A 27,405-nucleotide genomic window follows, 5' to 3' on the forward strand; every position below is an offset into this window, starting at 1 on the left:
TTGCACGCGGAAGGAACGAGACGACAGAAAATTCTGAATAAAAATCGGGAGCGGGCCCCTAAGTCCCCACCCATGAAGTGTGGCCAGGATGTGATATCGCCAAGTCGTATCGTACGCCTTCCGCATGTCGAAGAAGACGGCAACCAGATGTTGGCGGCGTGCAAAGGCTGTACGGACGGCAGACTCCAGGGAGACCAGATTATCGACGGCAGAGCGGCCTTTACGGAACCCACCCTGAGACGGAGCCAGAAGGCCTCGAGACTCGAGGAGCCAACTCAACCTCCGGCTCACCATACGTTCTAGCAACTTGCAAAGAACGTTGGCGAGGCTTATGGGGCGGTAGCTGTCCACCTCCAGCGGGTTCTTGCCAGGTTTCAACACGGGGAGTACGATGCTTTCTCGCCATTGAGACAGGAACACACCCTCAACCCAGATGCGGTTGAAAACATCTAGGAGGCGTCGCTGGCAATTCACAGAGAGGTGTTTCAGCATCTGGCTGTGGATGCGGTCTGGCCCAGGAGCCGTATCAGGGCAAGCAGATAGGGCACTCTGGAATTCCCAGTCGCTGAAAGGAGCATTGTACGACTCCGCGTGGCGCGTGTGAAAGGAAAGCCTCCAACTTTCCAACCGCTCTTTCCAGGAGCGGAAGGCCTGTGGGTAATTCGTAGATGCGGAACACTGACCAAAATGCGCTGCTAACCGGTCCGCAATCGTGTCGGAGTCAGGACACACCACTCTATTCAGCGAAAGCCCAGGGACAGAGGCAGGCGGCCGATAGCCATGGAGTCGCCTAATCTTAGCCCAAACCTGCGATGCAGAGGTACGGACGCCAGTGGTGGAAACATACCGTTCCCAGCACTCCTGCTTCCGTTGGCGAATAAGGCGTCGGGCACGGGCACAGAGCTGTTTAAAAACGATGAGGTTCTCCAAGGACGGGTGCCGCTTATGGCGTTGAAGAGCCCGCCGGCGATCTGTAATCGCCTCTGCGATCTCGGGCGCCCACCAAGGCACAGTCCTCCGCCGAGGGGACCCGCATGAACAGGGAATCGCAGATGCCGCCGCAGAAACGATGCCGGTGGTGACCGACTGAACCACCGCATCAATGGTGGCAGGGGAAGGAGGTGCGATAGTGGCGAGAGAGGAGAACAAGCCCCAATCAGCCTTATTCAGAGCCCATCTGGAGGGGCGTTCAGAAGAGTGACGCTGTGGTAGTGACAGAAACATGGGGAAATGGTCACTACCACATAAGTCGTCATGGACACTCCAGTGGATGGATGGTGAAAGTCCGGGGCTGCAGATAGAAAGGTCGATGGCCGAAAATGTGCCATGGACGACGCTGAAATGTGTCGGCTCTCCCGTGTTTAAGAGGCAGAGGTTAACGTAATTTGAGGGCAGTTAACTAAGTCAGGTTTAATTTATAGGTTCTGATGTGTTACATAGAGGAAATACCACGTGAACGAGAATTAAGTTGCCCTCAATTTTGACACGCAGAAATATTTATGTGTATTCTTAATTTTGATCATGTCTAGCAGCATAGCTGATTGAGAATTATTAATGAATATCACCTCAGTTGTATTAGTACTAATTAACTGTGCTACTACCAACTTCTATCTTCGACACCTTCAGGTTGCCCAGTTGTGCCAAAATCTTTATGTAAATGCTCTGATTGTCTTATATAACATTAAGCACTTATAGATTTTGTCGGCAACATTATATACAACAAGACCACTTTCATGCTGCTTCCGAGTCTTACATGTTCGCGAATAAAAAACGAACTTTGCCAAGGTTTGGTTTATGTCATGATGAACGTTGCTGGGACTGGCATTTTCGTTTTGCTTTCGAGATATCTGATTTAAGCAAGGAATCTGCCTCATGTTATTCGGTGTTCGCGCCATCTTTACTGCACTTAAGCTATCGTATTTCTTTAACCCCAATAAGAAGTCCTAAGCAAATTTATCCACTTCAAGTTATGTCCGTGATACTTTTAGTGTTGTGTGTGAATAATATACGATACCTGCATCACCTACGCCAATGTGTTGACTAACAACTTACATGAACCAATAGTCCAGCAAACCCTGGGAGGGGAAACAGCAGTACTGATTTTTGAAAGATGAGTTATTTTGTTCACCGCATCTTAATTAATTTACTGAGTTTTAGTAAACAGGTTGCCTAAAATATACGAATTTCCTAACGGACAGTAGGTCTGAGGTGCAGTGTAATGAAGTATACTTATAGGATGAGTCCTCTGTACGGTAAAATGCTCAAAGCGATTCCCCCTATTTCAGTCACCCTCAGCAACTTTCGCCATCGGCACATCTTTCTTTAACTGAATCACTGTCTTCGCCGTGTTATGAGATATGAGGGACGTTTAAGTAATGCAACACATTTTTGTTGAAAAAAATCCGGATTCGATGTGAGAAATCGTGGAATATTCCCGTTTCAGCCTCGAAAATTATATTAAATTCCGATAGATGGCGGTGCCATACGTAGCCCTCGAAATGGCGTCGGCAACGGAGATGCGTTCCAACCAAACAGCTGACCTTGGGACTCTTTTGGCGGAAAACCAGACCGTATCAGATAGTCATACGCAGTTGCGGAAACTCTGAAGAAATCTGGTACTGAAAAAAGCACGGCGTGTCGTCGGGAGCGGCGTCTCTCATCATCGGAACAAGGTCACGCAAACCTGTCTTCTGCGTGCCATCCGTCCACAGCAGGTTCAGAAGTGCTGACGTACTCTTTCGAGGTGATAGAACGGTTACAGTCAAAAGCCTCACTGCACGATAATTGATAACTATACAGTTAATCTAATCAGACTGATCTTTACAAATGAGTAACAGTTTAGGTAAATACCCGACCATGTCGGCTACAAAACTTTCCGTCCCTTTAGGGTTGTTTACCACTACCCAATGTCTTAAGCGGTCACCTTCACAACCAATGCCTCACTTCAGTGCGGTCTTTGGAACAACCGAAACTGAACTTTCTTAGTTACGAACGACCGCTAGGTATATGAGAGTCACACCATGAAGCCGAAAATGCAGCAGCGAAAGAATCAGGCAACCAACTAAAGCTGGGCCTTTCTTGCCTCTCGAGCAAGGTATCTCTCGCCATCGCTATTGCTGAAACGCACGTATTACTTTGAATTTCGAAGTGTTGGGAATCTAAAGCATCATTTCTGTATTATTTCAAACGTTGTTGACTCGTACAGACCCCAAAGGTCAGTCACATACACCAGAAGAAGATATATTTTGATGGCTCATCTATGAAAGATTAAAATGTTTAATTTCTCTCAATCATGGACACAACATACTAGAAAGCTACAGACCCAGAATAGCATAAAACTTTGTAACTGGTGGCAACTGTGAGGAGTAGCGCCTTCGCATCGCTCCTCTCACTTGTTGGGACAATAGCGTTATGGGCACGAGTGATCGACAGATGTCACGAGCTGACATGGACCTGAGTTACAGAGCTGCACGTAGTTGTACTAGTGGGCGGCAGAGGTCATCAGTTTATGGACAGTGCTAGCAGTCTTAGTCAAAACAGTGTTGTAAAGTTATGTTTGACTAATATTTAATGTATTTGCATAATTATAATAGTTTATATGATATTAATTAGCAGTGTGAGTCGTAAGAGTGAAGAAGAGCAGAAGTAAATGGAATTTGTTTTGTTTATTCACGAAGTACCAGGTTAACTATAAAGGGGATTTACTATACTTAATTGTGCAGTCAGTTTATGGTACTAATAAACCGCGAGCAGAACACAAATTAATCCGTAATTTCGGAAGGAGTAATTTTATTTTTGATACTTTTCTAAATTTATTTATTTATTTATTTATTTATCAATTGCCATAGAAAGAAATGTTTTACTATGATTGGTCATTTAAGTCAAGTGCAGGTTAGCGCGGGATAATACCGCAACCTGACTTGCTGTTTTTGATATCAGCCTATCAGAAAAATGCAGGCTCGCGCCAATCTATGCTGGGAACAAAGGTTTGGTATGACCTAGGGAAGTCGTGGCTGAGGGTTCGAACTAACAACATGTCATTGAAAGCAGCTGCGACGAAAGTACTCTAAAAACGAGGAAAAATTCTAATTACGAGTTCGGGAACTAGTGCAATGTGTATTTAAGTGCATGGTATAGTGGAAGTGGTGCGCAATTTCGGACGGAATATCAAAATTATTGCTTTTGGCTGTTAGTTAAAACCGCGTGTCCTGTTGTGCGATCCAAGACGAACAGGTATTACGTTTAGAACAGAGTGCACAACATTTGAGCGAGCATTTTCATAACTAAATGATCCAGTGAACTCTTAACTTCGGTAACGAGTGTAAATACCATGAACTGGCTACGTGTGTGTTTGTGGTATGTGTGGGAACTTTACATTGCGTAGCCACTTAGTACGGACTTGGCAGTATTAACTGTGATTTTTATCGCAAAAATATTCCTGAAAATTTATATTGCCAAGTTAAAACTTTAATTTCAGTACTAGCCACATCCCATTTACCGGACCATTCTATGTATGTTGCGACGTACTATAGACAGTAGTGGTCTAGTATATTCTACTACAGCTTGTAGCTAGACAAATTAACACTGCTAGACACTGGCAGGGCGTTAAAAACTAACGTGCTGCGCCGCAACCGTTACGTAAAAGGTAGCCTTCACACAAGCGTTAAGTCACGGTTCGGTATCGGAAGTGTGTCGTACACACATTTTGGGAAGAAATAAGTTATTGTAGCACTAAATAAAATCATGTGAAGTACGACGGATGAGTGTGTGTTTACTTAGTCGCAGCAGAAAAATTTAAATTCATGATATGAGTTGGACTCTACCCGAAAGATATCATGCTGAAGTTATTAGAAAACAAACATGTGAGCCTCCCAAGAGTGTGAGCCTCCCAAGAGTGTGAGCCTCCCAAGAGTGTGAGCCTCCCAAGAGTGTGAGCCTCCCAAGAGTGTGAGCCTCCCAAGAGTGTGAGCCTCCCAAGAGTGTGAGCCTCCCAAGAGTGTGAGCCTCCCAAGAGTGTGAGCCTCCCAAGAGTGTGAGCCTCCCAAGAGTGTGAGCCTCCCAAGAGTGTGAGCCTCCCAAGAGTGTGAGCCTCCCAAGAGTGTGAGCCTCCCAAGAGTGTGAGCCTCCCAAGAGTGTGAGCCTCCCAAGAGTGTGAGCCTCCCAAGAGTGTGAGCCTCCCAAGAGTGTGAGCCTCCCAAGAGTGTGAGCCTCCCAAGAGTGTGAGCCTCCCAAGAGTGTGAGCCTCCCAAGAGTGTGAGCCTCCCAAGAGTGTGAGCCTCCCAAGAGTGTGAGCCTCCCAAGAGTGTGAGCCTCCCAAGAGTGTGAGCCTCCCAAGAGTGTGAGCCTCCCAAGAGTGTGAGCCTCCCAAGAGTGTGAGCCTCCCAAGAGTGTGAGCCTCCCAAGAGTGTGAGCCTCCCAAGAGTGTGAGCCTCCCAAGAGTGTGAGCCTCCCAAGAGTGTGAGCCTCCCAAGAGTGTGAGCCTCCCAAGAGTGTGAGCCTCCCAAGAGTGTGAGCCTCCCAAGAGTGTGAGCCTCCCAAGAGTGTGAGCCTCCCAAGAGTGTGAGCCTCCCAAGAGTGTGAGCCTCCCAAGAGTGTGAGCCTCCCAAGAGTGTGAGCCTTCCAAGAGTGTGAGCCATTAGAGAAACACGCAGCAACCTACAAACATCAAAAAATAATTTCTAGTTAGCGAAGAAATATTAATCGTTGGTCATATAGTTTTAGGGTGCAAAACAGCTATGGTGGTAAGTGCCCATTCTGTGGCTTAGTGAAAGGTGAAAACTATGAATTTAAATAAGCAGAAATGGGAGCGAAGTTTATGAAGGGAAACTAGAAACGGCAAGAAATCGTAGAAAAGTGCCATTAGAGGGCGGTTGTTTTCCCCGGAAACAGCTTCAAATGACCGAAGTCATGTGCTAACACTCAAACTCAAGCACGCGATCGGCAGAGCGCTCTTCCTCTCCTAAATGGAAAGATACAGGATTATAATAAAATTTAAACTTTCAAATCACTGTAGGCATAAGACCATTGGGCAGAATAACGTGAAATCGCAACGGATTATTATCGGAGAAAAGGGAAAATGTATGGCAGAAGAAAAATAATTACAAAATATAGCAATAGATGGCGCTGTAAGCATAATTTAATAGCGGACGACTACAGATGACAAATGAATCATGTAACAATGGCTGGAGTGTACGTTTGACCTTATCCTACACTCCTCAGTGTGCATGAGTGTACAGGTGTGATACTGTTAATTATTTTAAGCCCATCCACCACGGTAATGTCATATCGCGTCGGGAGGGGAAAAATCTTATTAATCGTCCTGCGGCCAAAATCGGCATAAAAAGCATCAATCAAAATCAAATCAGATTATTAAATTCCGTGTGACCGTTGCAGAACACGTTCAATATGCTATCCAGCGTTTTCTCCAACAAGCTGAAATCGAGAAACAGCATTTTCCACAACTAATCGAAATGTTTCTGGGGTCACGTTCAGAAACTGTTGAGCAATGCGCGCCTTCAATGCAGCTACCTTTGCAATCTGTACACTGAACACAACATCTTTCAGGTAGCTCCACAGCCAGGAATCACACAGATTAACATCAGGAGATCGGGACAGCCAGGCTCTAGAAAAATGGCGGCTGATAATTCTAGCGTTTCCGAAATGGCGATTCACCAGCTGCTTAATTGGATTTGCAATGTGCGGAAGGTGCCATCTTGCATAAAAATGATCCCATCCATACATTCAATCTGTTGGAGAACTGGAATGACGTGGCTGCGAAAGACACACTGATAGCTCGCTCCAGTGACTGTACAAGGTAAGAGGACCGGAAGCACTTTTGTCTTCGATAAAAGGTGGCCCTATGAAAAATGATGCCGTAAACCCGCACCACACAGTAACATTTTCGGGATGACGTACTGGTTGATTTTAGTGTGAATTTCTGTTGCCCATATTCTGTGTATTGCAATGTCCTGTCATATGGAAGTGGGCTTCGTCTGTCCAAAATATCTTTCATGGCCAATAATTATATATTTCCATGCGAACAAGAAATTCTAAAGCGAACCTCTGTTGCTGGCAGGCCAACAGGAAGCAACCCGTGCATATGGGTATTTTTGAGTAGATAGCAAACGGTGTTTCATATGATGTTACGTACCATGCTCACCGCTATGTCCAATGTTTGGGCTACTCTCCGTGCACAGTATGTTTGTACACTACCACTCTTCTCCTGCTGCATTCCTGTGGCCACTGCTTCCACTGACGTCGAATCAATTCGCTTCTTCCCTCTACAAGGTCGCAGACCAAAGCGGTTTTTAAAACCCTTCAGTGTCCGAACTTTCTGTAGAGTCACTTGTGCACAGTTATCATTCTTTTAATTCAGCTTTACAAGCAGAGCACGATCCAGCGTTTAAACAGTCATGGCGAACGTCATAGACGCGAAAGGAGGAAAAGTCGTGAACCCGGCGTGTTTATACCAACTTCAATGCGTCGTGTGCATGAAAGGTTTTCGTTTACATATTCTGACAGAGCGCCGTCTATTCATCAATTTTCACACGATTTCTTTCCTTCTGCCATTCGTTTTCCCCCTTCTCCGACAATATTCTGTTGCCATTTAACGTCATTCTGACCAGTGGTATTATTGCTACTTAGTTTTGTAAGTTTCATCACGATCACGCTGTACATCAGGCGACAGCTGTAAACGGCCGCTGTAACGGATTATAATAGGGGCACAGAAGCAAAAAGTGTCAATATGCACGACTGAGGTAAGTGAGGACACAGAGGGGGAGGATCACCACTTACATGATGTGGATGGCTGAAGTGAGTGCCCAATCAGAAGTCTAGTAAAATTACCTCGTTCCAACGACGAGGCGCGGAGGAAGAGGTCAAAGCAAAGGTAAGGAGTTTTATGTCCCGTAATTTATTATTCTGAAGTGCAGACCTATGTGACATAAAATAGCAACACGACGACATAAAACGCTCTGTAGATAGGCAAAATGAACCATGCGAACAGTGGGCCGAGGGAGAGAGATAGCAGCCTCTATCACTTAATCGGTTACTTCGTTTCTGCGTATACGAACTTGACCTGGGAGCCAGAGGAATGCGACAGAAATGTCACCAAGTGGAGCATGTGGAGGCACTCTTATGTGGTCGACCAGAGGGTGGACAGGATAAAGAGCTTGGAGGCTGAGAAGACATCTGAGCGAATAATACGCTATATTCGCTGATGGCGACGGATGTATTCAAGCGCGTAAGGCTCCGCAGTAAAAACGGAACACTGGTCGGGAAATCTAAATCTAATAGTGGTATTGTCAAAAATATAGGCACTCCCGACACCAGTGGTAGTCCTGAAGAGGACGGTGAAAATAATTATGGCATCCTTCATTAGTGTGCATAGAGCAGCAAATGACCAAAAATGATCTGCAGTACACTGCGAAGTCGTCGACTAACACGGAGCCCGATACATCGGAAAGGAAACAATCCGTAATTGGCTCTATGGTCCATTCCCGGTTTTGGAACAGCAATGTCGATAGCTTCCCGCCATCTTCTGGGAAAGGCACGATCGACCTGAAGTTAAGTCGATTATAGACGCGAAGGAGATAGCACAGATTAAGGTATGATGGATGCAGCAACTTTAGGACGTGGATACCATCTGGTCCCGGAGCAGAAGAGCGAGGAGGGGGATAGTGCATGTCTGAGCTCCCACGTAGAAAAAACGGCATTATATGCAAATGCAAGAGGTCGTCCTTCCACTATCTGTCAGTTCCGGAGAAAGGCTGGTGGGTAATTAGAAGGCCTCGAAATCTCAGCAAAGTGTCGACTTTATGAGTTAAAGATTGCGACTGGTTCCACTAAGGCAACATGCGCGACAGTTGGCGCTGAGATCGGGGAATAACTGGACGTACTGGACAGTCATCGGAATCGACCCCAAACAAGTGAAGGAGTGAAGGTATTAAAGGAGCTCGCAATGAAATTCTCACTTGCCTTCTTCGTACTGCGTATGACGCGATGGCATCCCGCCCCGTAACTGCTTATACTGGATGCAGCTGGCCAACATAAGATGGCAGAAAACGCGATGAGCACGTCTCCACTTGCGTATTGCGTCATATCGCGCCTCGTTCCACCAAGGAACTGGGGGGCGCCGGGGCTAAGGGGAGGTACGAGGTAGTGAACGCTCCGTGGCTGTAAGAATAACTTGAGTAACAAAAGTGATCTGATCGTCCATGCTACGAAACTAACGAATGTTGCTAGAGAAAGGAAACGTGTCCAATAGGCTTGGGAAAACTTCCAGCGTCTTGGGGTCATTAATGTCTTTTGTGGCTGTAACCGAAGGACACATGGAAAATGGTCACTCGAGTGTATTCAGCAAGAGCGAAACATTCAAAGCGCTTAACTATGCGAGCAGTGCCGACTGAAGGGTCCAATGATCTTAATGCCTCCATTGTTTTATTATAACTGGTACTATTATAGCTGATAATATTAATAATAATAATTATGCAAATTATTATTGTGATTTTTGTAATATTTTTGCGGTATGTTGCTCCCAGTCAGATGGAAGAGATGTAACCGGAACGTGGTCAGGCTAAAGAAGCAATAAATGAAACAAATGGAACAAGTTCATGCAGACAAGAGCTTTCACGTACCAGTCACAGATTATTCTAAAACTGATATGTTAACTGTAACAGTTAAGTATAAATAGCAAATTAGTATGCTTACCTTCCGGCCAGGATGTGCTGCTGGTGTAATTCCCCATCCAAGCTGAACTTTGTCGTTGGAGTCAGAACTGTATATTCCTTTGAGAGGCCAGCAAAATTTTCCTTCTGGTAATTCATTGTGTGTCAAGTAATCCTGCCACGATGAATAAACGCGGCATTTCATATCCACGAATTTCCACGTGGTTTCTGTGAGCAGTATTCTAAATACAGGGAACTGCAGCACCTGCTTCTGGTGTTCCACGAAGACAAATATAATGGCCATATGAAGCTCATTTTTCTCTTTCGTCGTCTTGTTTACATATCGCATGAAGTCGACGACAGCTTTCACAGTTTTGTACTTGCTCTCACTATAACCCGTGTGGGCGTTATCACACTTTGGTTCTTCGTCTGGTATGCCATACATGGCGTAACCCACTTTTCTGCGCAGTATCAACAGTCCTCTGCTGCTGTTTGGTTCGTACACATAGACATCCCCCAACAGTTCGTAATATCGCTGCTGATCTTCAGATGGATCTCTGCTCCACCCAGACGCCATTTTAGTTAACACTTCCTTCGGCAAACGTGAAAAACCACGACCTGCAAGTAGGGGACCACCAACCAATTAGTACATCCGTAGTAACTTCGCTCAGTATTTCAGTAAGTGCACAGACTGTCTTAAAATGATTAGACACAGTATTTTCATGTTACTACAATCGCAAATAAACTTCCTTGATGCCAAAGCAAACAGAAGGGTACCATACCACTCTACTTTGGCAGAAAGAACAGCTTTCTACGTCAGTTCGCGTGCAAGAGGTTTTTCTTACCGGTGTGTGGGCTGCTTAGGTAGATTGCCTTGCTCGCTGCTTTCAACAGTCTCTAAAGATGGTCTGCGTTCTCAGACCCTAAGGCTCAGTGGTCTGATAGCAATTAATACACAATGTTAATTACGCACACGTTAAGGCGCTTCAAGAGTATTGGTGGCCACTGCAGGTAACTTACAGAACATAGTAATACTGAGACTTCATCGTGGGGACTGTGCAAAAGAGGATGACACTTCCTAGTACAATATACGAAGTGCATATGACAACAGTGGGGGAGGGGGACAAGGCGAGAGGCTAAGGGGGACAAGGCGAGAGGCGAAGGGGGACAAGGCGAGAGGCGAAGGGGGACAAGGCGAGAGGCGAAGGGGGACAAGGCGAGAGGCGAAGGGGGACAAGGCGAGAGGCGAAGGGGGACAAGGCGAGAGGCGAAGGGGGACAAGGCGAGAGGCGAAGGGGGACAAGGCGAGAGGCGAAGGGGGACAAGGCGAGAGGCGAAGGGGGACAAGGCGAGAGGCGAAGGGGGACAAGGCGAGAGGCGAAGGGGGACAAGGCGAGAGGCGAAGGGGGACAAGGCGAGAGGCGAAGGGGGACAAGGCGAGAGGCGAAGGGGGACAAGGCGAGAGGCGAAGGGGGACAAGGCGAGAGGCGAAGGGGGACAAGGCGAGAGGCGAAGGGGGACAAGGCGAGAGGCGAAGGGGGACAAGGCGAGAGGCGAAGGGGGACAAGGCGAGAGGCGAAGGGGGACAAGGCGAGAGGCGAAGGGGGACAAGGCGAGAGGCGAAGGGGGACAAGGCGAGAGGCGAAGGGGGACAAGGCGAGAGGCGAAGGGGGACAAGGCGAGAGGCGAAGGGGGACAAGGCGAGAGGCGAAGGGGGACAAGGCGAGAGGCGAAGGGGGACAAGGCGAGAGGCGAAGGGGGACAAGGCGAGAGGCGAAGGGGGACAAGGCGAGAGGCGAAGGGGGACAAGGCGAGAGGCGAAGGGGGACAAGGCGAGAGGCGAAGGGGGACAAGGCGAGAGGCGAAGGGGGACAAGGCGAGAGGCGAAGGGGGACAAGGCGAGAGGCGAAGGGGGACAAGGCGAGAGGCGAAGGGGGACAAGGCGAGAGGCGAAGGGGGACAAGGCGAGAGGCGAAGGGGGACAAGGCGAGAGGCGAAGGGGGACAAGGCGAGAGGCGAAGGGGGACAAGGCGAGAGGCGAAGGGGGACAAGGCGAGAGGCGAAGGGGGACAAGGCGAGAGGCGAAGGGGGACAAGGCGAGAGGCGAAGGGGGACAAGGCGAGAGGCGAAGGGGGACAAGGCGAGAGGCGAAGGGGGACAAGGCGAGAGGCGAAGGGGGACAAGGCGAGAGGCGAAGGGGGACAAGGCGAGAGGCGAAGGGGGACAAGGCGAGAGGCGAAGGGGGACAAGGCGAGAGGCGAAGGGGGACAAGGCGAGAGGCGAAGGGGGACAAGGCGAGAGGCGAAGGGGGACAAGGCGAGAGGCGAAGGGGGACAAGGCGAGAGGCGAAGGGGGACAAGGCGAGAGGCGAAGGGGGACAAGGCGAGAGGCGAAGGGGGACAAGGCGAGAGGCGAAGGGGGACAAGGCGAGAGGCGAAGGGGGACAAGGCGAGAGGCGAAGGGGGACAAGGCGAGAGGCGAAGGGGGACAAGGCGAGAGGCGAAGGGGGACAAGGCGAGAGGCGAAGGGGGACAAGGCGAGAGGCGAAGGGGGACAAGGCGAGAGGCGAAGGGGGACAAGGCGAGAGGCGAAGGGGGACAAGGCGAGAGGCGAAGGGGGACAAGGCGAGAGGCGAAGGGGGACAAGGCGAGAGGCGAAGGGGGACAAGGCGAGAGGCGAAGGGGGACAAGGCGAGAGGCGAAGGGGGACAAGGCGAGAGGCGAAGGGGGACAAGGCGAGAGGCGAAGGGGGACAAGGCGAGAGGCGAAGGGGGACAAGGCGAGAGGCGAAGGGGGACAAGGCGAGAGGCGAAGGGGGACAAGGCGAGAGGCGAAGGGGGACAAGGCGAGAGGCGAAGGGGGACAAGGCGAGAGGCGAAGGGGGACAAGGCGAGAGGCGAAGGGGGACAAGGCGAGAGGCGAAGGGGGACAAGGCGAGAGGCGAAGGGGGACAAGGCGAGAGGCGAAGGGGGACAAGGCGAGAGGCGAAGGGGGACAAGGCGAGAGGCGAAGGGGGACAAGGCGAGAGGCGAAGGGGGACAAGGCGAGAGGCGAAGGGGGACAAGGCGAGAGGCGAAGGGGGACAAGGCGAGAGGCGAAGGGGGACAAGGCGAGAGGCGAAGGGGGACAAGGCGAGAGGCGAAGGGGGACAAGGCGAGAGGCGAAGGGGGACAAGGCGAGAGGCGAAGGGGGACAAGGCGAGAGGCGAAGGGGGACAAGGCGAGAGGCGAAGGGGGACAAGGCGAGAGGCGAAGGGGGACAAGGCGAGAGGCGAAGGGGGACAAGGCGAGAGGCGAAGGGGGACAAGGCGAGAGGCGAAGGGGGACAAGGCGAGAGGCGAAGGGGGACAAGGCGAGAGGCGAAGGGGGACAAGGCGAGAGGCGAAGGGGGACAAGGCGAGAGGCGAAGGGGGACAAGGCGAGAGGCGAAGGGGGACAAGGCGAGAGGCGAAGGGGGACAAGGCGAGAGGCGAAGGGGGACAAGGCGAGAGGCGAAGGGGGACAAGGCGAGAGGCGAAGGGGGACAAGGCGAGAGGCGAAGGGGGACAAGGCGAGAGGCGAAGGGGGACAAGGCGAGAGGCGAAGGGGGACAAGGCGAGAGGCGAAGGGGGACAAGGCGAGAGGCGAAGGGGGACAAGGCGAGAGGCGAAGGGGGACAAGGCGAGAGGCGAAGGGGGACAAGGCGAGAGGCGAAGGGGGACAAGGCGAGAGGCGAAGGGGGACAAGGCGAGAGGCGAAGGGGGACAAGGCGAGAGGCGAAGGGGGACAAGGCGAGAGGCGAAGGGGGACAAGGCGAGAGGCGAAGGGGGACAAGGCGAGAGGCGAAGGGGGACAAGGCGAGAGGCGAAGGGGGACAAGGCGAGAGGCGAAGGGGGACAAGGCGAGAGGCGAAGGGGGACAAGGCGAGAGGCGAAGGGGGACAAGGCGAGAGGCGAAGGGGGACAAGGCGAGAGGCGAAGGGGGACAAGGCGAGAGGCGAAGGGGGACAAGGCGAGAGGCGAAGGGGGACAAGGCGAGAGGCGAAGGGGGACAAGGCGAGAGGCGAAGGGGGACAAGGCGAGAGGCGAAGGGGGACAAGGCGAGAGGCGAAGGGGGACAAGGCGAGAGGCGAAGGGGGACAAGGCGAGAGGCGAAGGGGGACAAGGCGAGAGGCGAAGGGGGACAAGGCGAGAGGCGAAGGGGGACAAGGCGAGAGGCGAAGGGGGACAAGGCGAGAGGCGAAGGGGGACAAGGCGAGAGGCGAAGGGGGACAAGGCGAGAGGCGAAGGGGGACAAGGCGAGAGGCGAAGGGGGACAAGGCGAGAGGCGAAGGGGGACAAGGCGAGAGGCGAAGGGGGACAAGGCGAGAGGCGAAGGGGGACAAGGCGAGAGGCGAAGGGGGACAAGGCGAGAGGCGAAGGGGGACAAGGCGAGAGGCGAAGGGGGACAAGGCGAGAGGCGAAGGGGGACAAGGCGAGAGGCGAAGGGGGACAAGGCGAGAGGCGAAGGGGGACAAGGCGAGAGGCGAAGGGGGACAAGGCGAGAGGCGAAGGGGGACAAGGCGAGAGGCGAAGGGGGACAAGGCGAGAGGCGAAGGGGGACAAGGCGAGAGGCGAAGGGGGACAAGGCGAGAGGCGAAGGGGGACAAGGCGAGAGGCGAAGGGGGACAAGGCGAGAGGCGAAGGGGGACAAGGCGAGAGGCGAAGGGGGACAAGGCGAGAGGCGAAGGGGGACAAGGCGAGAGGCGAAGGGGGACAAGGCGAGAGGCGAAGGGGGACAAGGCGAGAGGCGAAGGGGGACAAGGCGAGAGGCGAAGGGGGACAAGGCGAGAGGCGAAGGGGGACAAGGCGAGAGGCGAAGGGGGACAAGGCGAGAGGCGAAGGGGGACAAGGCGAGAGGCGAAGGGGGACAAGGCGAGAGGCGAAGGGGGACAAGGCGAGAGGCGAAGGGGGACAAGGCGAGAGGCGAAGGGGGACAAGGCGAGAGGCGAAGGGGGACAAGGCGAGAGGCGAAGGGGGACAAGGCGAGAGGCGAAGGGGGACAAGGCGAGAGGCGAAGGGGGACAAGGCGAGAGGCGAAGGGGGACAAGGCGAGAGGCGAAGGGGGACAAGGCGAGAGGCGAAGGGGGACAAGGCGAGAGGCGAAGGGGGACAAGGCGAGAGGCGAAGGGGGACAAGGCGAGAGGCGAAGGGGGACAAGGCGAGAGGCGAAGGGGGACAAGGCGAGAGGCGAAGGGGGACAAGGCGAGAGGCGAAGGGGGACAAGGCGAGAGGCGAAGGGGGACAAGGCGAGAGGCGAAGGGGGACAAGGCGAGAGGCGAAGGGGGACAAGGCGAGAGGCGAAGGGGGACAAGGCGAGAGGCGAAGGGGGACAAGGCGAGAGGCGAAGGGGGACAAGGCGAGAGGCGAAGGGGGACAAGGCGAGAGGCGAAGGGGGACAAGGCGAGAGGCGAAGGGGGACAAGGCGAGAGGCGAAGGGGGACAAGGCGAGAGGCGAAGGGGGACAAGGCGAGAGGCGAAGGGGGACAAGGCGAGAGGCGAAGGGGGACAAGGCGAGAGGCGAAGGGGGACAAGGCGAGAGGCGAAGGGGGACAAGGCGAGAGGCGAAGGGGGACAAGGCGAGAGGCGAAGGGGGACAAGGCGAGAGGCGAAGGGGGACAAGGCGAGAGGCGAAGGGGGACAAGGCGAGAGGCGAAGGGGGACAAGGCGAGAGGCGAAGGGGGACAAGGCGAGAGGCGAAGGGGGACAAGGCGAGAGGCGAAGGGGGACAAGGCGAGAGGCGAAGGGGGACAAGGCGAGAGGCGAAGGGGGACAAGGCGAGAGGCGAAGGGGGACAAGGCGAGAGGCGAAGGGGGACAAGGCGAGAGGCGAAGGGGGACAAGGCGAGAGGCGAAGGGGGACAAGGCGAGAGGCGAAGGGGGACAAGGCGAGAGGCGAAGGGGGACAAGGCGAGAGGCGAAGGGGGACAAGGCGAGAGGCGAAGGGGGACAAGGCGAGAGGCGAAGGGGGACAAGGCGAGAGGCGAAGGGGGACAAGGCGAGAGGCGAAGGGGGACAAGGCGAGAGGCGAAGGGGGACAAGGCGAGAGGCGAAGGGGACAAGGCGAGAGGCGAAGGGGACAAGGCGAGAGGCGAAGGGGACAAGGCGAGAGGCGAAGGGGACAAGGCGAGAGGCGAAGGGGACAAGGCGAGAGGCGAAGGGGACAAGGCGAGAGGCGAAGGGGACAAGGCGAGAGGCGAAGGGGACAAGGCGAGAGGCGAAGGGGACAAGGCGAGAGGCGAAGGGGACAAGGCGAGAGGCGAAGGGGACAAGGCGAGAGGCGAAGGGGACAAGGCGAGAGGCGAAGGGGACAAGGCGAGAGGCGAAGGGGAACAAGGCGAGAGGCGAAGGGGAACAAGGCGAGAGGCGAAGGGGAACAAGCGAGAGGCGAAGGGGAACAAGCGAGAGGCGAAGGGGAACAAGCGAGAGGCGAAGGGGAACAAGCGAGAGGCGAAGGGGAACAAGCGAGAGGCGAAGGGGAACAAGCGAGAGGCGAAGGGGAACAAGCGAGAGGCGAAGGGGAACAAGCGAGAGGCGAAGGGGAACAAGCGAGAGGCGAAGGGGAACAAGCGAGAGGCGAAGGGGAACAAGCGAGAGGCGAAGGGGAACAAGCGAGAGGCGAAGGGGAACAAGCGAGAGGCGAAGGGGAACAAGCGAGAGGCGAAGGGGAACAAGCGAGAGGCGAAGGGAACAAGCGAGAGGCGAAGGGAACAAGCGAGAGGCGAAGGGAACAAGCGAGAGGCGAAGGGAACAAGCGAGAGGCGAAGGGAACAAGCGAGAGGCGAAGGGAACAAGCGAGAGGCGAAGGGAACAAGCGAGAGGCGAAGGGAACAAGCGAGAGGCGAAGGGAACAAGCGAGAGGCGAAGGGAACAAGCGAGAGGCGAAGGGAACAAGCGAGAGGCGAAGGGAACAAGCGAGAGGCGAAGGGAACAAGCGAGAGGCGAAGGGAACAAGCGAGAGGCGAAGGGAACAAGCGAGAGGCGAAGGGAACAAGCGAGAGGCGAAGGGAACAAGCGAGAGGCGAAGGGAACAAGCGAGAGGCGAAGGGAACAAGCGAGAGGCGAAGGGAACAAGCGAGAGGCGAAGGGAACAAGCGAGAGGCGAAGGGAACAAGCGAGAGGCGAAGGGAACAAGCGAGAGGCGAAGGGAACAAGCGAGAGGCGAAGGGAACAAGCGAGAGGCGAAGGGAACAAGCGAGAGGCGAAGGGAACAAGCGAGAGGCGAAGGGAACAAGCGAGAGGCGAAGGGAACAAGCGAGAGGCGAAGGGAACAAGCGAGAGGCGAAGGGAACAAGCGAGAGGCGAAGGGAACAAGCGAGAGGCGAAGGGAACAAGCGAGAGGCGAAGGGAACAAGCGAGAGGCGAAGGGAACAAGCGAGAGGCGAAGGGAACAAGCGAGAGGCGAAGGGAACAAGCGAGAGGCGAAGGGAACAAGCGAGAGGCGAAGGGAACAAGCGAGAGGCGAAGGGAACAAGCGAGAGGCGAAGGGAACAAGCGAGAGGCGAAGGGAACAAGCGAGAGGCGAAGGGAACAAGCGAGAGGCGAAGGGAACAAGCGAGAGGCGAAGGGAACAAGCGAGAGGCGAAGGGAACAAGCGAGAGGCGAAGGGAACAAGCGAGAGGCGAAGGGAACAAGCGAGAGGCGAAGGGAACAAGCGAGAGGCGAAGGGAACAAGCGAGAGGCGAAGGGAACAAGCGAGAGGCGAAGGGAACAAGCGAGAGGCGAAGGGAACAAGCGAGAGGCGAAGGGAACAAGCGAGAGGCGAAGGGAACAAGCGAGAGGCGAAGGGAACAAGCGAGAGGCGAAGGGAACAAGCGAGAGGCGAAGGGAACAAGCGAGAGGCGAAGGGAACAAGCGAGAGGCGAAGGGAACAAGCGAGAGGCGAAGGGAACAAGCGAGAGGCGAAGGGAACAAGCGAGAGGCGAAGGGAACAAGCGAGAGGCGAAGGGAACAAGCGAGAGGCGAAGGGAACAAGCGAGAGGCGAAGGGAACAAGCGAGAGGCGAAGGGAACAAGCGAGAGGCGAAGGGAACAAGCGAGAGGCGAAGGGAACAAGCGAGAGGCGAAGGGAACAAGCGAGAGGCGAAGGGAACAAGCGAGAGGCGAAGGGAACAAGCGAGAGGCGAAGGGAACAAGGGAACAAGGAAAGGAAAATCGGAAGGATAGTCACAAGGAGAGAACCACTAATGGCTGTCGCAATAATCACCGTTAGCTACAACACTAATCGGGAATCAGTTTTAGAGTCGTTGGAAGCTGTCAAACGCTTATCGTGCAAAAGCTCGAAGCACTTTATTCAGCTGCAGTTAGGTATCATCAACGTCTGCAAGGTTTTTGAACAATTGTGCTTAGTCTATCTTTGTTCATCCTCAGTTGTTCTGCTGTCATTTTGAAAGACAGTCGCCCATCATCCATGAGCATCGGTGGCCCTTATTCAATATTGCACTGACTTGAACTGAACTCTTCTTCAGCACCGTCCTTTCGGTCTCTAATGCATTTGAACCACACAAGCACATACTTTTACTGACAGCTTCAACATCGTCCTCTTGCAGGACCATTCTTCGGTCTCAGTCACCGTTTTACGGAATTTCAAGCAGAACTTCACATTTAAGTGTCACACCCTTTTGTTCTCCATTTTGCAATGGCACAGTTGCGGCGAACGCCGCCGGATGACCGGCGGCTTTCATTGACTATGAGAGCAGATGGGCCGAAGAATAGCTATCTTGGTGTAAGCACTATTGTTAACGAACCTTTGCCGAGTGTTGGGTAAAAACAACACTTGTCCACATCATTTGGAGCGGTTCTACAATAAGCGTTTGCTGGCAGTTTCCAGCAGCTTTACAAGCCATGCTGGACGTGTGCTGTAGCTAACGGTGATGAAATTACAATGAAATGAATGCCCTTAGCTGCATACATGCGTTGATGTAAGCCAATGGGGACATTTTAAAATGTGTGCCCCATCCGGGACTCGAGCCCGTGATCTCCTGCTCACATGGCAGACGCTCTATCCATATGATCCACCGAGGAAACATAGTGAAGTGTGACTGCTGGTATTCATTTCTAGCACGCCTCCTGTGAGACCGCCATTCGCTACTTATTGTCTCTCATTATATTCATCGTGCCCCCTGCCCATCATACTCATTATTCGCACTTTATCGCCGATTCCCCTAAGGCTTCGGGCACTGTTTGTGCATCCGCACAGAAGAAAATGGTCAAATGGCTGGTGAGCCCTAACTATATGTATATGAAGATGGTATCTGTTCTTTCGGACATGGAACCTTGGAGCCGGCGCTCAGCACATGCTACTGAGCGGGAGCTTCACCACATGCAAAAAATCTGTAGTCTGACAAAGCCGTGGTAACCACCGGCCCAACGGAGTTTACAAGTCCAATGATGGCTTTGAGGAAGAGAGTGACACTTAGCACAAATCCTGTGGGATATTGTCCTCTGAATCCGAGGGGCGCTGAGTGAAGAGCAAACTCTAACCTGGAAGAGCCGATGAGACACCAACTATTAGATAAATATCAGAAGAGGAGCTAGGAAGCTCCAGTTACGAATGTTAATTAAAATATGATGGCGCCAAGTAGATTCATATGTCTTCTGTAGGCCAAAGAAGACTCTGATAAGGTACCACCAGCAGGTAGCAAAAGCCTGTCAGATGACTGACTGGTTGGTTGGTTTGTTGGTTTGTTTAAAAGAGGGAAGGGACCAAACGTAAAGGTCATCGGTCCCTTGTTCTTAAGGAAAGAATGCGACAAGGGTGAGAATAGGACAACGAGACAACACAGAACAGAAGGGTAGTAGGAGTAATCCATTTAACTACAGACCTATATCATTGACGTCGGTTTGCAGTAGGGTTTTGGAGCATATACTGTATTCAAACATTATGAATCACCTCGAAGTGAACGATCTATTGACACGTAATCAGCATGGCTTCAGAAAACATCGCTCTTGTGCAACGCAGCTAGCTCTTTATTCGCACGAAGTAATGGCCGCTATCGACAGGGGATCTCAAGTTGATTCCGTATTTCTAGATTTCCGGAAAGCTTTTAACACCGTTCCTCACAAGCGACTTCTAATCAAGCTGCGGAGCTATGGGGTATCGTCTCAGTTGTGCGACTGGATTCGTGATTTCCTGTCAGGAAGGTCGCAGTTAGTAGTAATAGACGGCAAATCATCGAGTAAAACTGAAGTGATATCAGGTGTTCCCCAGGGAAGCGTCCTGGGACCTCTACTGTTCCTGATCTATATAAATGACCTGGGTGACAATCTGAGCAGTTCTCTTAGGTTGTTCGCAGATGATGCTGTAATTTACCGTCTAGTAAGGTCATCCGAAGACCAGTATCAGCTGCAAAGCGATTTAGAAAAGATTGCTGTATGGTGTGTCAGGTGGCAGTTGACGCTAAATAACGAAAAGTGTGAGATGATCCACATGAGTTCCAAAAGATCCGTTGGAATTCGATTACTCGATAAATAGTACAATTCTCAAGGCTGTCAATTCAACTAAGTACCTGGGTGTTAAAATTACAAACAACTTCAGTTGGAAGGACCACATAGATAATATTGTCGGGAAGGCGAGCCAAAGGTTGCGTTTCATTGACAGGACACTTAGAAGATGCAAGAAGTCCACTAAAGAGACAGCTTACACTACATTCGTTCGTCCTCTGTTAGAATATTGCTGCGCGGTGTGGGATCCTTACCAGGTGGGATTGACGGAGGACATCGAGAGGGTGCAAAGAAGGGCAGCTCGTTTTGTATTATCGCGTTATAGGGGAGAGAGTGTCGCAGATATGATTCACGAGTTGGGATGGAAGTCATTACAGCATAGACGTTTTTCGTCGCGGCGAGAGCTTTTTACGAAATTTCAGTCACCAACTTTCTCTTCCGAATGCGAAAATATTTTGTTTAGCCCAACCTACATAGGTAGGAATGATCATCAAAATAAAATAAGAGAAATCAGAGCTCGAACAGAAAGGTTTAGGTGTTCGTTTTCCCGCTCGCTGTTCGGGAGTGGAATAGTAGAGAGATAGTATGATTGTGGTTCGATGAACCCTCTGCCAAGCACTTAAATGTGAATTGCAGAGTAGTCATGTAGATGTAGATGTAGAATGAAGGGAAAAATCACAACGAATGAAGGGCAACAAATTCTTAAATCGACAAAACGGGACAAGAAAACCACAAAGACGCAAGACAAAGTATAAGAGGTTGGAACAGGAAATCATATCGCTATGGCTGGTTAACCATGTGGATGAAAAGGAAATGCCCGCCAATCTGCAACAGATTAAAACCCCCACCCTGAAAGCAATAAGGTGAGGTCACACAGACAAAGGACATATGCTATAACTTAGAGGAAATGATAAAACTCCTTGACGAATGGAACATGAAACTGAAGCTTCTGTTGAAGTGTCGTCCAAAACCTGATGTAGGGTGCTGGGAAAGTTGAAAGTCCGCCGCAGAGCGGCTAAAAGTAAGCACAGTCCAGCAAGAGATGGACGACCGTCAGTGAGCCAGAGGGGCACCGAGGTGGGACCTCGTGACGGAGAAGGTAACCCATTCAGGCTCACATGCGGTTCGCCTTGGCTAAAACTCTTGTAGGGATTGTCGCATTACACGCCCTAAGAGACGTTGGTTAAATTGTCAGGCTGATGGCAAGTTTGAGAAATACAAAGTTAAAATAACATACCATGTATAATAAGAGTAATAATAATATCGGTAACTAAACTAACGACCCATAAATGATGTAGGCCACACAGCTGCGATTTGGTTAGATTAATGTATATTCAGAAAGCAATCTAATAGCGAAAGTGGTCTTATTTCGATTAACTGTTACACTCTAGCACAAATCCATTTGACACAGTTCGACCACTCACTGTCTCTTCGCGAATTACAAGTTCGATACTCCACTTTGTTAATAATGCAGTATCTTAATAGTTCACTCCAGGAGCGTGGCTGCTCACCGCTAAGAGACTACGACCCGCGATACCACACAAAGCGAAATTTTCCAAGTCGTTTCACTTCCTAACTGCCTGAAAACCAACTGTCCACTCTCGCGTCTCAGTCCGAACTGAACTCTTTGACGTCTCCAGCCGAACTGTGCGCTTTCACGTCTGGACCAGCACTCCCTCTGCCCGTCCCCGGCCGCGTTTCCCGACTGCCGAATATCATCGCTCAACAGACTAGGGCAGTTCCCTTCCCTGAAGACGTCCATCGGGTTGGCTAGAACTTATTCTACATAGTTTTACATTTTTAACATACTTAAATAATCAAAGCTTGGCCACTTTCACGTTCTAAATGAAGTAACAATAACATCCCTTACATAATAAACATTAAATTCTTTTTCATAAAACCAATACAATTTCCGTCTTAGCTTTGAATGCCACGGCCTGTAGCATTGCACCAGTGATTTTTGGTAAATAAATAACAAAAGTATTATGCACTAAACTTTACACCAAATATTCTATTACCTAATCATTCAAGAAGATGTCATGCTGCCATCGTTCAATGTGTTGTGTGGAGGAAATGATTTATGCTTAACTGAAATTACTGAAAATTTAAATTTACTGTATCTTTCAGACAAAAAGTTACAGGGTTGATATTTACAGCATTTGTCATTTTAATGATGCGCTTCTATATGAAATGTCGATCGTTAAGGTCAACCAAAGCTTTCGGATTTTAGCATTCAGGTCTGGTACAAAACTTGTTAATCTTAATTTAGCAGTAAATCGAACTATTATAGATATGACCAATAGTCAAGTTTTCTTGGTATCACATCATGAAATTTTATGGAGGATGGCAAATTAAAATTACTATGGCTTGATTCCCTACATTACTACTGAATTAAATAGTTATAATTGTTTTCCTTCATGGCAGATCTTAGGTTCGCCGTATTTAACACTCTACGTCTATTTGGCCACAAACTAATTCTACTGGGTTTCCCTATCACGTAGGTGCTCGTCTGTCTCACTCGCACACTACAGCTCTTAGGCCTCAATAGACAAATGTGAATATCCCGATCTCATGGTAAATGTCCAATCTTTGTGGCATACGGTACTCCACGACAATTCCTGTAGGTTGACTATTCCTGCCCTATATTTAAAGTGAGCGGATTTCTTGTTAACTTACACCATGGATTAACCACATACGTCCAATACAGGGCCAGCACAGGACAACTGATTTACTGTGAAAGGAATGACCTTAATGGTATGATGTTTTTGTGCGTACTGTTTCATCATTCCAATGTCTAAAACCTCTGAAGTAAGACAGTACGCAGGTCACTTTCGGAGATGCCCATCTGAAGATTTTTTCGCGTAGGCTGTTTAGCCAGCCTGTCGGCAAGTTGGTTGCCGGGATTCCGACGTGTCCTGGGGTCCACACAAACACCACTGAACGACCAGACCGTTCCAGGGCATAGGTGGAATCCTGAATGGACGCTACCAAAGGATGACGAGGGTAGCACTGATCGATAGCTTTTAGGCTGTTCAAGGAGTCAGTACACAGGAGAAATTAGTCGCCAGGGGATGAGCGGACGTGCTCCAGAGCAGGAGATACGGCCACCAGCTCTGCAGTGAAAACACTGCAGCCATCTGGTAAGGAGTGCTGTTCAATATGTCCTCCAGGAATATACGTAATGCCTACGTGACAATCAGCCATAGAGCCGTTGGTGTAAACCAATTCATGCTCCGGTACATGTCGAGAATCGAGAGGTAGTGGTTGCGGAGAGCCGTAGTGCTAACGGAGCAATTAGGGCCATTGGAAAGGTCCAGAAGAATCTGCGGCCTAGGTTCAAATGTTCAAATGTGTGTGACATCTTATGGGATTTAACTACTAATGTCATCGGTCCCTAAGCTTACACACTCCTTAACCTAAATTATCCTAAGGACACACACACACACACACACAAACACACACACACCTCCACCGGAACCAGCGGCACAGTCCATGACTGCGGCCTAGGTGTATACCATGGAGGTGCCCATTAATGGACCTCGAGGAGACGTTCGGAATCAAGGACTCAGTTCAGTCAGAAGGGACCAGACGCGAACTGCAATCGTAAGTCCTGACACCGGCCTCCCATGCGGGAGATGAACTGCAGACGTGTGCAGCGTAACTGGCGAGCAGTAGCGCAGGCCTAACCTTCACTGGAGGGACTCCAGCCTCCACCAGGACACTGGTCACGGGACTCGTTTAAAGAGCTCCTGTCGCTAGGCGAACGCCACAGTTGTGATCTGGGTCGAGTAAACACAAAGCTGAGAGCGCCCCGAACCGTAAGCCCGACACCCATCACCCAAGCGCGACTGAACAACGGATCTGTAGAGTGAGCTGTACCACAAATGGTGTTGCTCAGGTAGCGGAGGGTACTGAAGTGCTTAAGCTGACAAAGGTGAGGTAGCTAAGTTCAGGAGGGGCCGAAGACCAGTCTTAAGAATCTAGTGTATCCACTACAGTGAGTGGATCGTCATTAAGGTAAAGTTCTGGTTCCGGATGAATGGTACGATGCAGACAGAAATCGACGCCACGCCACTTAGTGACAAACCTGGAAGCTGTGGGCTGTAGCCCATGACTGCGCCTTGTGTATGGCTCCCTGTGGCCGTCGCTCGGCAACACCAGTACTGGAGGAGCAGTACGAAATGCAGAAATCATCCACACCCAGAGACGGTGATACAGAAGGTACTGCATCTGCTGCTAGACCGTTCATAGGCACTAAAAGTAGAGAGCCTCAATATGGAGCCCTGGGAACGCTATATCCTGAATACAGGTGAACTGTGGAAGGCATCAACTTGGACACCCGAACTACATATCGACATGAAGTTTTGGATAAAAATCTGGAGCGGGCCGTGGAGAAAACTTATACAATGTGGCAAAGATATGAAGACGCCAAGGTCGTGTCATATACTTTATGTAAGTCAGAAGAGAAGACACCAGGTGTTGGCAAATGGAAAAGGATGTTGGGATGACAGACTCTAGGGACACAAGATTATCAGTGGTACAGTAACCCTGAGGGAACCCGCCCTGACATGGAGCCAGTTGCCCATGTAACTCCAGGACTAAACCTAACTGCCGACATACCGTATGTTCCAACAGCTTACGAAGTTGGTGAGGCTGATAGGCCGGTACCTAACCACATTAAGCGGGTTTTTACCAAGTTTGAGCACCGGACCTGAATGATGATGATCTGCCATTGCGATGGAAAGACAACATCGCACAGGATCTGGTTGAAGGTGACGAGGGGATTTCGCTTGTAGACAGACGGAGGATGTTGAATCATCTGACTGGATCTCATCTGGCCCACGAGCTGTGCTGAGACGATGTGAAAGGGCGGTGAGAAGCTGCCACTCTGTAAATGAGTTATAGGTGAGCCGTACTGCAGCTCACGTTGGTGCCATTGCTAGGTTGGCATCGTTTAGTTGGTATAGTTACAATTGACTTCTTGTGTTCATTGGCGCTACTCCATTTGCAAGAGTTGTCTGTCCGCTAGTGGCAGCAGCGGCGTTTATCGATATCAAGTAATGGTGGTACTATTTTGGGGCGACGTCGTGGTGTTTCCACGTCGTGTGTGTGGGTCGGCAGTTCGGTTGGGGACAGACGAGCAGCCGGGTCCGCACAGCACGAGTACACGCTGGGACCACTGGCGGCCCACATGCACTGCTGTATGGAAGGGCTGTAGTCACGAGAGGTGCAACCTCGATGTCAACTGGACCCAGGAAGTTTAAGTTGAGTGGACCTTAATTCAAGTAGTGAAACCACCACCATCGTGAGATCTTGCCATTTGCTTGCATGTTGCTGCTCGCAGTGTCGCCGAGATGAAGAGCAGTGAGTGGAGCCCTTGGGGAAGGCGAACCTAATTAACCTTCCTCCACTTATTAATTATTGCATTCTGTGTGTTATTTGTGAAGTTCAACCAGCGGTATTTTTCCTGCCTAACGCCCCAGTTGCCTACCCTGGAGCTTAGTGTATGTTTCGGGAGTGTACTTTTCCTCGGCTTGCCACTGATATCCGGTAAGGCGTATAGGTCGACGGCTTCCGTTATTTGTGGGCCTGGTGGTGGTTTTTCCTACTTTGGTAGTAGTGGTGCCTTTCTGTTTCTGGATGCTCTAAACACTGAGTCTGAAGACATAGTACTGACCGCTGGTTCCGGCTTGGGTGTTTTACTCCATCATTGCATTGGTCATTGTACGGTAGATAGATTCGGAAAATGATTATTGGTCATGCTTTGAACTGCCACTAGTCTAAGTTACCGTCTCGTGAATTGACTGTACGTCATGGCTGCCTGTCTCATCGCTTGTGGAGTTCCGAGGATTTCCCAGGTCGATCCTTAGAGCAAGGTCTGCGATTCTCCCCCCCCCTCCCCTCCCCATAGGCTTGGTCAGATTTGACGATATTTAAAGAAAGTGTTTTAGTAACTGTAATTGCAGGTTGAAGTAGTTTATCTGGTTCTTAAGGCTGCTACATAGGCCTTCAGCCCTGAAACAGTTTTTAAATTATCGCTATTGGTATCTTTAGCCGAGAAATAGTTTTGAATTTGGTTTCATTAACGTCTCCAGCCATGGAACTCTTAAGTTATTGTCACTTCTTATTTTTGTTCCAAATGAAGAGTACGTGGTTGAAAAATCAACTAATCAGCAATAATTGATTATGGCCCTGTCCACAATCGTAACCCAATTTTGCCTTCCTTGGTACCGGGCCTGAATAGGGTTCACTGTGGCGTATATTGAACAAGAGGACTTTTCTTTCCATCCAGAGTTTGAGGGTGGGAAAGGGGGAGGTGATAGCTCCCCAATGCTGAGGCTCAAGCATAGTGTTCAGCAACGTGATAGGCAATGGCGTTTACGTCGGCAGAGATCAGGCCATTGATATTAACGCCAGGGGCACCTGTTGGGGTCTGGTTCACAAACTGATAACTGACCTTCATCCAGACTTGGGAAGGTGACGTATGGTACCCAATGGTCTACACGGACCTCTCCCAACATTCCTGTTTCCGTCGTTTTGTAAGCTGGCGAATGCGGGACAAAGCAGTTTAAAGGCTATTACGTGCTCTAGGAAAAGGTGCTGCTTACGTTACTGTAGAGCTCGCCGACACATTTTAATTGCCTCAGTGACTTCCAGCGACCACCAAGGGACTGTCTCGCCTGGAGCACCATGAACGGGGGATCGCTTTGTCCGCCGCAGAAACAATCGTTGTAGTAACTTGTTTAATGACGTCATCGATGGCACCATGTGGGGGAGATTCAGCATTGACAGCAGTGGTGAAAGCTTCCCCGTCTGCCTTGCTTAAAGCCCGTCTGCGTAGGTGTCTGTAGACATGACGCCTGGGGAGTCACAGGAAGATGCGGAAGTTGTCACTACCACACAGGCCATCATGAGCTCTCCAGTGGATATATGGGAGAAGGCCAGGACTGCAAACCGAGAGCTCAATGGCCGAGTATGTGCCATGTGCACTGGAATGTGAGTGGGGGCACCTGTATTTAAGATACATAGGCCGAATGATGACCATAAATTTGCGACCTCGCTACCTCATTCTGTAAATATGGGCCACCCCACAAGGGGTTGTGAGGGTTGAAATCTCGCAAAAGTAGCAAAGGTTTAGGGAGGTGATCAGTGCAGCCAGTACATTCTGGGGTACTGCAACAAACTGAGGAAGATATACATTGCAGACCACTATTTCATGCGCCATTCCTATCCTGTCACCAACACCTTCAAGGGGGTTTTGAAGGGGCACAGGTTCAGTACATT

At 51.0% G+C, this 27,405-nt stretch overlaps 1 protein-coding gene across 2 annotated transcripts in view; it reads right to left on the reverse strand.

Annotated features, from left to right (window-relative positions):
* Window positions 1–27,405, reverse strand: part of LOC126272935 (uncharacterized) — a 137,062-nt gene that overhangs the window by 24,206 nt on the left and 85,451 nt on the right. For both annotated transcript variants that reach the window (XM_049976233.1, XM_049976234.1), the window contains exon 2: window positions 9,709–10,283. In XM_049976233.1, the coding sequence (XP_049832190.1) occupies window positions 9,709–10,242 (534 nt within the window). In that variant the 5' untranslated portion in view covers window positions 10,243–10,283. The remainder of the gene's footprint in view (window positions 1–9,708; window positions 10,284–27,405) is intronic.

This window comes from Schistocerca gregaria, chromosome 5 (genome assembly GCF_023897955.1).
Source record: "Schistocerca gregaria isolate iqSchGreg1 chromosome 5, iqSchGreg1.2, whole genome shotgun sequence".
Lineage (NCBI taxonomy): Eukaryota > Metazoa > Arthropoda > Insecta > Orthoptera > Acrididae > Schistocerca > Schistocerca gregaria.